Source organism: Panthera tigris, chromosome F3 (assembly GCF_018350195.1).
Source record: "Panthera tigris isolate Pti1 chromosome F3, P.tigris_Pti1_mat1.1, whole genome shotgun sequence".
NCBI classification, from domain to species: domain Eukaryota; kingdom Metazoa; phylum Chordata; class Mammalia; order Carnivora; family Felidae; genus Panthera; species Panthera tigris.
This window is the reverse complement of record NC_056678.1, coordinates 19,795,936-19,807,617: the sequence shown is the minus strand read 5'-3', so window position 1 is coordinate 19,807,617 and position 11,682 is coordinate 19,795,936. Positions and strand designations below refer to the sequence as shown.

The window sequence follows — 11,682 nt, the reverse complement described above, 5'->3', positions numbered from 1 at the left end:
TCAGAGACTGGAACCTGCTTCAGATTCTGTCTCCCTCTCTCTCTGCACCCCGCTATGAATAAGTGTTTAAAAAACCCAGCTTTATATATATGTGTGTGTGTGTGTGTGTGTGTGTGTATATATATATATAATATATATATATGAAAGTATTTAAAAAATTCTTGTTATCAAGCCCAATTTTCTCCTCTTGTAGAAATGCAGAGTCTCAGGCACCATCCCAGATTTGCTAAATACAAACCTGCATTTTAATGAGTGAATTATACACATCACTGAGAAGTTAGAAGCTCTACTATAAATAATATTCACTCATCTCCTACCTTCTGATGCTGTGTCAGGTGTCCACTCTGCCCCTGATTCTTTGCCTCCTGTCCTGTCCTCTATCCCTTCTCTCCAGGGAAGATGGGAGCTGGGGCTCCTTAGGTTTATCTACCTTATAAAAACTTGCTCTGCTCTGTGCTGACAAGACATTTGCATTTCAGAGGCTTGTTTAGCTTTGCACTACACTTCAGCACAGAACTTGAAGTTTCTCCAAGCAATGGTTTCTTGGGGGAATGTTGTCATGAAGGAGCGAGGCAGCTTTTCCTTGGTGACATTCTGTGCCTGAAGATCTGGATCTGGGCTTCATATTTGTTGCTCTCCAACTGTGCTGATGAGATCGTTGTGATCCTGTTATTCTCGCTGAACACAAACAGAGCTCATTGAACTTGGAAACTCCCCGACCTGGGTCTCCAGGTGGGGGTGGAGGAGTCTGTCCTGCCCCTCCCCAGGGAGTTATCCCTCTCCTTGCATGGATGTTCCCTGTAGTCTACCTACTGGGGACAGAGGTACTTGATAGTGGCTGGCTATTGTGCCCAGTTGCTGATTGAGATGAAGCATCATTTGTAACAGTTATTTTTTATTTAGCACCTTCTGTATGCCAGGCACTGTGCTAGGTTTACGATTTTCATTTTATAGCTGATGAAATTAATTCTGAGAAACATTAAGTGATGTCCTCAAGGCCAAATGGGTAGTAAGTGGCTGAGCTGTGATATAATTCCAGGTTCATACTCTGAACTCTGAAATTCATCCTTTTGCTAAGTCACTTTTTTTTTTTTTTAAAGAAATGTTTCTCTTTAACGGCGGGTGATTCCTAAGTTCTCTTAGGCAAAAAGGGACAGACTCTCACAATCTTGAGTTTTGGGACCTCTAATGCAGTGGCTCTTAAATTTTAGTGCACATCAGAATCAGTGGGCGGGCCCGTTAAAACACGTATTCAGCAGTTATGGGAGGGGGGTACAGCATTTGCATTTCTTACAAGTTTCCTGGTGATCCTGCTGCCACTGGCGCAGGCCACACTTTGAGAACCACTGTCTTAATGGTTTGGGGAAGTGTGGGAAGCAAGGCACCTGTTGTTCCCAGCCTCTCCAGCCCATGGTGCTGGTGGGGCAATGCTGCCTTAACACCTGTGGCTTGCTTAGTGCTTCCTGAACATTATTTCACAGGAGAGCAGAAGGATGGTTATTTGCATGTGTTTCAATGTAGTGTCTCACATCTGGGTTGTGTTTAGGCTGGTGCACTGCCCTCAACTCATGAGGGTCACCTGCTAACAAGCTGAGGACTTTAAAGGCATACAGTAACATAAGTAAAGTCCTGGAAACTGAAAGCATGTTGATTTATGGGCATTTCCCAGGAACTAGTGATCCAGTTCAGAGGGGAAAAAACCCTGGCTCATTCTCCCTAGATGGCTTCTCTGAAATTTATAAGATTTGTAGAAATGGGATTCACCATTTGCCTTTCCTTAGAGTTATTATTTTTTAATCTGCATAGCCAAGGTTCCAAACAGGGTCTGCTTTGAATTTTTATCATCAAGCATGTTTGGGTGGACCACTAGGGGTCCATCTACATGGCAACCCAATAGGCATCCGGTCAGAGAGAGTCCTAATGTATGGAACATTGGGGCTAATAGCACTGGGATGTGCAGTTAGATAAGGGCTGGTTATGAATGCTGGCTCTGCCATTTGACAGTTGAGGGTCTATAGGCATATTACTTAACTTGTCTGGGCCTCATTGTCTCCAGAATCAAGGCTGATATAAAAAATATTTAGCCAACAGATACGGCATGGGCATCAGCTTGTCAGAATGGATGGAGGCCAAATCAGAAGCAATGCCAGCTGTAAATAAGCCAGAGCCAGTGTGGACGACTGGCTTGCATTTTCAAATACGATGTGGGTTCCATCTGTGGTTTATCTCTGTGCAGGGGATATGGGTTTTTACTCAGTAAGGAGGAGGTTGGTGTTGTGTGTGTGTGTGTGTGTGTGTGTGTGCATGCATGCACGTGTGTGCTCTCAGAGAACAGCAGGAAACTTTCGTGGGACTGAGGCCACACATATTCTCTGTTGAGGGTCAGGAGGGATACCTCTTTTGGAGGCCTTGGAACATGGCCAGTTTGGCCTGTCCCACTCCCTTTCCACAATCTGGTAGCCCGCGGATATGAAGCCAAGAATGAGAGAGGATCCCATTGGTCAATCCATCTTACAGTGCTATCTTTGGAGAGAGGCAAGGCCAGAAGCTATTGAACATACAGAATATATTGAATTTATAGAAGCTATTGCCTGAGATATTGAAAAGTACAAAAGAGTGTGTAAAGGCCTCCTCCCCCAGAGTAGAGGACCGGAACGTTCTTTGTACTGTCATACAGTCATTGGCTGTTCTGCTTTACCTCTTCTAGGAAATAGGACAATGCTAGTACCTACCTCATTGGCATGAACTGAGAGGGAAAGGAGATAATTAATGTGAAATAATGGCACACAGTAGGAACTTAACAAAAGAAAACTTTGTGTTGGACCACGATCTCCTAGGCCATGTACTTAATGCAGCAGGAACTCTTTGAGACTTGGAGGGGGACTTAGTCTTACTGCCCAAGGGCCAGTAGAAGAGGGGGTTTTACCTGGGATGCCGTATGGACCTTGCTCATTGATACCTAAGCAGGTCCTTCTGGGAAACTTGTTCTAAGTTCTAAGACAGATGAGCCATTTATTATTCTGGGAGAGTAAGTCAAATAAAAGTGCTATTGAGTTCTAACAAGCAAGATGGAGGAGGTCTTCCTATTTGGGGCCTCATGAGAGAATATCAAGGTTGATGGCAATAGTGTCTGTCACCTCTGTACAAACAGCTTGGGCAGCTGCAGAGGCCACGGTGTGGCTGGCCATGGGGTGAGTGACTGGGTCAATGTCTGTGGAGATGAAGGAGGGTGGCCGTGGGGCAGTTGCACACCTCAGTGTCCTCCCCAACCTCAGATGTGGCCTCTGCTGGCCCTTGTGGGGGCACATGGCAGCCACGAAGGAGCAGGTGTAAAGAGGGGCTACTTTGCTCCGGTTCTAGGGACAATCAGTGATTCAGGCCCCCGGAGCCCTCTGAGAACCTGGGAGAGGCAGGCGTCCAGCCACGCGGCAGGTGGAGACGCAGAGCCAGAGCCTTTAACGTTCTTGTGCTCTTCTGGGCCGCCACTGCCTGGGAAACAGCCACCGACTACGTCTGCATCCTCAGACGTTTCACCCTCTGTCGCTCCCCTCAGCTATCTCAGATGCTGTAGTCTTTACCCTACCCCTGGATTAATTTACAAGTTTGGCTGCTCTATCCGCCCCCTGAAACTCTTTTGTCTCTGGAGTCATGTGATTTGCTCCTTTGATCATCCTCTCACCTCCAACCCCCCTCCTTGGAAGTCTCCTTCCTCCACCTACATCTTTGCCTCTGGTACCCATTCTCATTCTCACTCTGGGAAACTCTGGACTCAAGAGTTCAACTGCCACCTCATGGATGGGCCCCTAAATCTCCATCGCCATCTCCAGCCAGACACTCTTTCCTCAATATCTGGATGCCATCTGTATATTCTTCTTCGGTTCCTGCCAGGGCCATTGCACCAACCTCCTAACTTGGGTTCTCACTCCAGGCCCACTGTCTTCTAACCCACATGCTTCCTGCTGCCCAAGTGGTTTGTTTTGCTTTTTTCCAAAGTACCCATTAGATCCTATCCCCAAGCAGCTTCAACGACTCACCAATACGGACAGGATAACTGCCTCGTATGGTTTAAAAGCATCTTGCTCCTTGGGGTCTACTTCCTTGCCAGCTTCATTTCTTGTTACTCTCCCACCCCTATCTCCTACTCTCGCCTAACTGAACTTGTTCCATTTCTCAAATATGCTGTGTTTCCACCTCCTCCTGCCTTTAGACATGCTGTTATCTTTTTCCAGAATGTTCTTCCTCTCCTGTGTGCTGGTGAATTCTTTGTCATTCAGACTAGGCTGTAGAAGCACCTCCTTTGTGAACTGGAATGTGACAGACATGGACATAGCAGTCACACAGGACCCTACGCTCAGAAGATCCTCATATTTGGTTTAATGCTCTTCTGTCACCATGTTAAAATTCTGAGAATTTTTTTTTGACAGAGGCCCTGCATTTTTATTTGGCACCGAAGCCCATAAATTATGTATCTGGTCCTGCTGACACCCCCACAGCAACATATACACAGCACAGCCATGACACTTATTAGGTTGTATTGTGGTGGTTATTATCTGTCTGCTTCACCCACTGGCCTGTGGACTCCTTGGGGGCAGAGACTGTGTCTTGTTCATCTCTATTCCCCAGCCCACAGGACAATGGATGACAAACAGTAGGGGCTCAATAAATGCTTGCTGACAGAATTAATTCATGTCTGTGGGTCCTTTTTTCCCTGAGTCTGTGAGAACAGCCTTTCCCTTTTGAAAACATTTGCCATGTGAAAAGCAGGCACCAGAAACTGTGAGCTCCAGTTTCAATTTGCTTTTTTTTTTTTTTTTGAACTTGGCTTTATGATGTAACATAACTCCATTTACTTCTTGGAGCCCCAGTTTCCTTATCTGTAAAATGAAGGGTACGATGGAACAGCCCAACACATGAGGGGCCGCTGGGCTTCAGCTGGCTGGCTTCTCCACCTCCACCCCCTTCCCTAAAACTGGGTCTCTCAGGAAACTTGAGCGTCCTCACCCTTTGTCCTCATTTCTCCTCACCTTCTCTCTCACTCCCCTTCTTTTGTTTTTCATCAGGAAAGGCAAGGCCAGACTCTTCACTCAGCAGAAGCAGTGTTTGTTGACATTTGGAAAAAAAAATGAAGAGAAAAGTCAAAGATCCTTCAGAATCTTGGTGTTTGAATATTTAAAGGCGATGAATGCTAGAAACATTGACAGGTCTTGTGTCAGGCTTCATTCTGATCCCTCGGCCCATTATTTAGTCTCTAAACAACAAAAGTAGCTCCACTCACAGGGGCCCCGTGCAGAACAAATTTGCTGTTCCGCCTTCCCACCAGTCCGCTCCCTCCCCCAGCTGCCCTACTGCTCTTGGACTGTTCCTCACCCAGGGTGTCCAGTGTCTGGATGAGGGTGATGACATGGGAGGAGGACCAAGGAGAAAGACCTCGTAGATGGGCTCTGGGACCCCCGCCCCTGTCTCCACCACTTCCACTGCTTTTCCCTAATGGGTTTCTGTGTAAGAGGTCACTGGAAAAAAGGGGTTGTAATGCTAGAAAATGCATGAAAGCCTCTGTCTACTGACCCAGGATCAGATCTCAGTTTGAGTGTGGGGCCTTGGCAGGTTGTACTGACTCAGTGGCATGACTCTTGTCAATAAAAAAGAATCCAAATTACTTAGGCTTTCTGTCCTTACTCTCAGCCGAATTATCGTGGAGGAGTCGGGGTCCTGGGCTGGCCTCCTCAGCCATGTTTCCCTGGCCGTGGGCTGAGTTTGGGCTCAGGATCAGATGCCTTGGCAAAAGCTAGGACAGAGCTATTGGTAACATTGCCACAGACATTAAATGGCCTTAGACTCCACTTCTTGACTGAAGGGTTTGTGTACTTGCTAGGAGGCCATGCAGTGTGGGCCAGGGGGCAGGGGAGATCTGTTCTGAACACCCCTGTCCTCTTATCCCCAGATCCAATAATAATGATAATAATAATAATAACAACAACAACAACAATAAGAAAATAACTTTTCCCCAGAGGACCTTCTGGTCAGCCCAGCCATGAAAACCATGGAACAGAGGAAAGCATGTGATGTAGAGCAGAGATGTCTGAGTTTGAGTCCCTGCTTTGTCATTTAGCTAGCTCTCAAGCAACTAAATGGGCCTGGTGCTATGTTACCTCCTGCAGGCAATAAAAAGGAATTTGCATTCTAATTGGGGAGAAAAAAATCTTAACTTTCTGGGTAGCAAGACGGTTCTCTCTCTTCATCTTTAGCCCCTGAACAAGCCAGAGAGAAACCCAGAAATGGAGGAGGCGGACCTGGGCACAGTATCTTTCACCATGCAGGAAGGCTGGGAGGGGACAAAGGTAGAATGATCAGCTCAAAATTGCATTAATGGGAAAATTGCAATAATGGGATAAATGTGTGTCTTTCTAGCAGCCCTGGTGATGAGTTTTGGCAGGATGTGAATCCTTGCAGTTTGAGATGTGTCTGGTATATTTAGATATTTGGGGAAAGAGCAAACTACAAACTTGGATGATAAACCCTAAAGTCCTTCCTCCCCCCCATGGACCCAGAGCCCCCAAACACGTCCAACAGCAGAAACTGGGGGCAGAGTAGACCTATCGTTGACTTACCACAGACAGCAGAGCCTGAGCAATGGACGTCTTGGTGCTACATAATACGTGCAGGGAGGGAGTGGGTTCTGGGTGTGTGTGGGGAGGGTAAAGAAGGGAGAACGTCAGGAAAGGGTTAAATAAGATGGGGACTGAAGGAGGGGTGTCTGGGTGGCTGTCAGTTAAGCAGCTGACTCTTGACTTCAGCTCAGGTCATGATCTCACGGTTCATGGATTCGACCCTCGTGTTGGGCTCTGCACTGTGGATTGGGGACTGGCTGCTTGGGATTCTCTCTCTCACTCTCTTTCTCTCTACCCCTCCCATGCACTCTTTCTCTCAAAATAACTAAAGTTAAAATAATACGGGGACTGAAGGAAAAGGATGAAAAAGCAGCTTAGGAAAGAGGGCTTGGGATCCAGCGAGTGTCCATGTGCCAATTACAGGCATTATGGGAGTTCAACCTCAGAGAAGGGAGGGTTTCTTGAGGCACCAGGGATGCCTCAAGGAGCAGGCAGGATTTGAACTGAACCTAAAGGACCAGAAGATTCTGCAGACAGGCGGAGGGGATCGGTGAGGCCATTTCATGTGCGAGACTAATTTGGTGAAGCTGGCATGTTTTCAGTCCTAGCCTCTTTTGCATCCTCCGGTCTCCACCCTCCAACTGGGCCCATACATTTCACCTGGAGCTGGCAGGGGCCGTGGCTCCTTCTCACCAACAAGCCTGGAGCATTTACTCAGGCCTGGGATTGGCCTTTTCTGGGGTTTGGAGGAAACACAAACAAGCCACGCCACGCCTGGGAAGTCTAAACAGAGGAAGGCATATTTCACATTTCCAATTATGACACAATCTGGCCGGTGTAGAAGTGGGAGCCTGTTGACTTTAACGGCCCAGCTGCTCTCGTCTTCCTGACAGCAGTCGAAATATCCTCTAAGCAGAGGGGAGAACAGTGTGAAGTTCTGATGAGAGTCCTCCAGGATGGCCATACAAGAGCAGTGGTAATGTGGCCCTGGGGGCCTCTGTGCTCCCGTCCTGCACAATGCATTTATAAATGTCAGTATTTGCTGAGAGGAATAAGCCCCATATTTCTTACAATTCCCTAAGAAATGTAATTTATTTGAGCTTTCCATTGCTTTCTTTTCCTGACCCCTTCTCTCCCTCCTACCTTCCTTAAGAGGAGGCAGCTGGAAAAAACCTTTCTTTTTTTTAATTAAAATTAAAAGAAAATTTTTTACATTTATTTATTTTTTGAGAGACAGAGAAAGACAGAACCCAAGTGGGGGAGGGGCAGAGAGAAAAGGAGACACAGAATCCGAAACAGACTCCAGGCTCTGAGCTGACAGCACAGAGCCCGACGCGGGGCTCGAACTCACAAACCATGAGATCATGACCTGAGCCGAAGTCAGACACTTAACCGACTGAGCCACCCAGGCACCCTTATTAAAAATTTTTTAATGTTTATTTATTTTTGAGAGAGACAGAGTGTGAATGGGGGAGGGGCAGAGGGAGAGGGAGACAGGATCTGAAGCAGGCTCCAGGCTCTGACCTGTCAGCACAGAGTCCAATGCAGGGTTGGAACCCACGACTGACCTAGGCAGAAGTTGGATACTTAACTGAGCCACCCAGGTGCCCCTCAAAAGCCTTCTTTCTTTCTGACCATCACAAGCTGTGCCTGCCTGCTTTCCCCAACCCTCAGGCCTTTCCCTCTCTTCCTTAGATCTCTGTGCAAGGCATTTCTCTCTACCAAGAAGGGACAAACCCCTCTCCCATGGTTTTTCAGATAGGGCCACTGAACCTGCTTTTGTCTCATGGGTTTCTAACTTCTAATTACCTTTGAATGCCTCACCTTCTCCTTCCTATTCACCTTTTGAACCCCATTACTTGTTTCCTGCCTTATAAAAGAGGCCATACCACAACATTAATTGCAAAGCAATGGAAAATGTAAGTGTAGTAGAAAATAGGATTAATCTCTCTTCTAAAACAAGTGTATGGTTAAAATGGTTTATTCATTTGCAGTTCAATCCCTTGTTCCACCAACAGAAGAGCTGGTACAGCTGCTTGGGCTTCCTGGTGAGGGTTGGTATTAGCCACCAAACCCTCTTACCAGTGTTCATATTTGAGGTCTCACTGTAAAGCAGTTAAGTGTGATTTTTTTAAGCATAAATATACCAGTATCTTGTAAGATGAAAACTACCCTCTTCAAAGTTGTGAGCTTATAAGTACTCCACATGTGCCACTTGTGTGTTTAGAAATGATGATGCAGTTCTCTATCAAAGTTTCATCTGGTTCTGTTCATAAACCACCGAAATAGGTCAGAAAGTTCGGTAATTTTAGCATCTAAGTTATATTGGCAAGATAGCTTCTTCCACGTGAAAGTGGCTTAAAAAGTCGTTGTCAGGTCACGTGTCCCGATTTTTGGCTTCAGAAAGTATCACTCACCACAGTAACCATACCCTCAGGCCCACGGTGCTGCTGTTCCGTAAGAACACTCATCAGACTTCAGGATCAGTTTACACAGTAATCCCCCCCCCCCCCCCCCCCCCCTTATCTGCCGATTCGCCTTCCGCAGTTTCAACAATCCGCAGTTAACAGCGGTCTGTGGGTGCCTGGGCAGTTCAGTTGATATAAGCGTCGGACTCTTGATTGCGGCTCAGGTCATGATCTCACAGTTCATGAGATCCAGCCCTGTGTTGACACTTGTAGAGCCTGCTTGGGATTCTCTCTCTCCCTCTCTCCCAGCAGAGGATCCACCTCCTGATGAATCATCGAAAGGTCAATAGTAGCCTAACTTTACATCACAATGCTGCGTCATTCACCTCACTTCCCTTGGCATTTTCTCGGCTTGTGTCGTCACAAGGAGGGTGAATACAGTACAATAAGATATTTTGAAAGAGAGCCCACACTCCTGTAACTTTTATTGCATATATTGTGACAATCGTTCTATTTTCTTTTTATTGTTGTGAATCTCTTACTGTGCCTAATTTAGGGAAAACAGTATGGATAGGGTTCAGGACTCTTAATGGTTTGAGGCATCCACTGGGGGTCTTGGAATGTATCCGCCGCAGATAAGGGGGACTATTGTGTTCGTACAAGAACACCGCATTCCTCTTTCCACTGTCATCTTCATATTGGCCCCAAAGTTTTCTGCCTGCTTTATTCCAGTGATGTTTGAAGGTCTCCTGTCTGGAGATGAAACTTTACTGTAGCCAAAGGTATTCAAAGAATAGCTGTAGACTCTGAATAGGATTCCCGGAGAGCATTCTCAAAGTCTTCTGAACAGTTGTAGCATCAAAAAGAGAGACTTTTCCCCAGGGGTCCGCCTTGAAGGAGATGGTTATTGGGTTGGGGGGCAGAGGAGGCATTCTTGCTTTGACTACATGCACCTGTGTAGAGGGCTGTCCTCTAGAACAACACTGCTGACCATTCACCACCCTCTCCCTACCGCCTGCCCATTCCTCCTGGGGGCAAAGGATAACTGAATCTGACCTTGAGTTGGGGAGAAGGACCGGGTGAGGGTGGCTCAGCCTCTTCTGGGCTCTACTCTCCGATTTGCCAGTCTGCAGATCTCTTAGCCTGAGGCAAGATACCTGCCCTGGAGAAGTCTGTGGGTGGGTCTGATTAACTTGGAGGTAAAGTATTAGAAAGCCCTCTTGGCTGTAGATTCAAAACCTCATGGTCAATAATGTTGGCAATATTTTGAATTTTATCTGTGTGACTCCTGTGTATCTCTCTCATTCGGCTTTAATCTCCAGATGATAAAGAAAGAGGTGTTATTTATTAGCCTTTTAAAACACCATCAACTATGTTCATTTGGATGTATAAATTTCTGTTGCCTGTATTAGGAGACCAACTTCCTGTGTTATAGATACGTCTGATATAGTAAAAAGTAAGGAGCCACAAGAGGGAGAGTCTTCCTTGGCCCTATCCCTTTACTTTATTTTAAAAATTCCTCCAGGGGCACCTGGGTGGCTCAGTTGGCTGAGCATCCTACTTTGGCTCAGGTCATGATGTCGCGGTCTGTGAGCTCGAGCCCCGCGTTAGGCTCTGTGCTGACAGCTCAGAGCCTGGAGCCTGCTTAGGATTCTGCCTCTCCCTCTCTTTCTGCCCCTCCCCCGCTCATGCGCGGCGCGCGCGCGCGCGCGCGCGCTCTCTCTCTGTCAAAAGTAAGTAAACATTAAAAAATTTTTAAAAATTCCTCCAAAAATATGGAAAAAGAGAAAAATGTCCATTTCCTGCTATGGAAGTTTCCTGTGAGCAGCTTTACTTGGCCTTATAAAAGAAGATGATTTTCTCACGTTGGGTTATTTTTAGAATTGATGGAAATGCACGACTTTTGCTGTGATACTTATTTCCTCCTCGAATTAAGCTCCAACAGGGCAGGACTGTGTTGTTTAATTGATCACACCTTCTTTTGCTGCTGGTTGTGTTGCTGTCTCTCTTTGCCTCCTCACTGAGGCTCAGGTGTGCTTGCAGAACCTTAAGTGAAGGTATTCTGGAGAGAGGTCAAAGGATCTTTCCCCCTGAGGACTCGTGTTGCAGCTACACTCTAGGAAGACTTTCTTTTCTTCCACGGTGTCCTTGGGCCCTTTCAACCCCAAGAGCAGGGAGGACTTAGTTCACCTGTCCATGGGGGCTGGGAGAACAGGACCTTCACCCAGGATGGATGTAGACTTCCCCCCTAGCATTGTGTGTGTGTGTGTGTGTGTGTGTGTGTGTGTGTAGGGCAACTGTGTACATCGAGCTCTGCTAGGAGCTGCAGGTTCTGACCTGGGCACTCTGAAGTTGGGTCTCAGACTGGTGGAGAAAGTTCCACTAGCTTCTCCCACAGAGTCCCTCAAGGCTTCCCCCCATATTTGTCTTGGTGCTCCTTTGCTCAGGAAATAGAAGTAAGTTGGAGATGGAAGTGTGGGGGAACCATTGTGTGGTCAGCCCACCATCTTTCCAAAAATCTTCTGGATTCCAGCCTAATCAGGTATCTGGCCCTTGTCTGTCTCCAAGAAGCAAATACCGTTGTAGTTTATAGCAATCACCTTAGAATCCCCAGGCACTTGACAGCATGTTTGGCCCCAGTGGGGGGGGGGGGGAACCATATCAAA

The 11,682-nt window shown here is 46.8% G+C and overlaps 1 protein-coding gene across 1 annotated transcript; it reads right to left on the bottom strand.

The window, feature by feature from the left end:
* Positions 1-4,148: 4,148 nt before the first annotated feature.
* On the bottom strand, positions 4,149-9,101 carry LOC122235760. The gene is made up of 6 exons (XM_042975701.1): positions 9,026-9,101; positions 7,269-7,618; positions 6,609-6,676; positions 5,025-5,078; positions 4,776-4,874; positions 4,149-4,304 (listed from the first exon to the last, which is right to left on the bottom strand). Exons 2-6 carry the CDS (start codon positions 7,570-7,572, stop codon positions 4,149-4,151), a joined length of 681 nt encoding a protein of 226 aa, XP_042831635.1. The 5' UTR covers positions 7,573-7,618; positions 9,026-9,101.
* Positions 9,102-11,682: the final 2,581 nt, after the last annotated feature.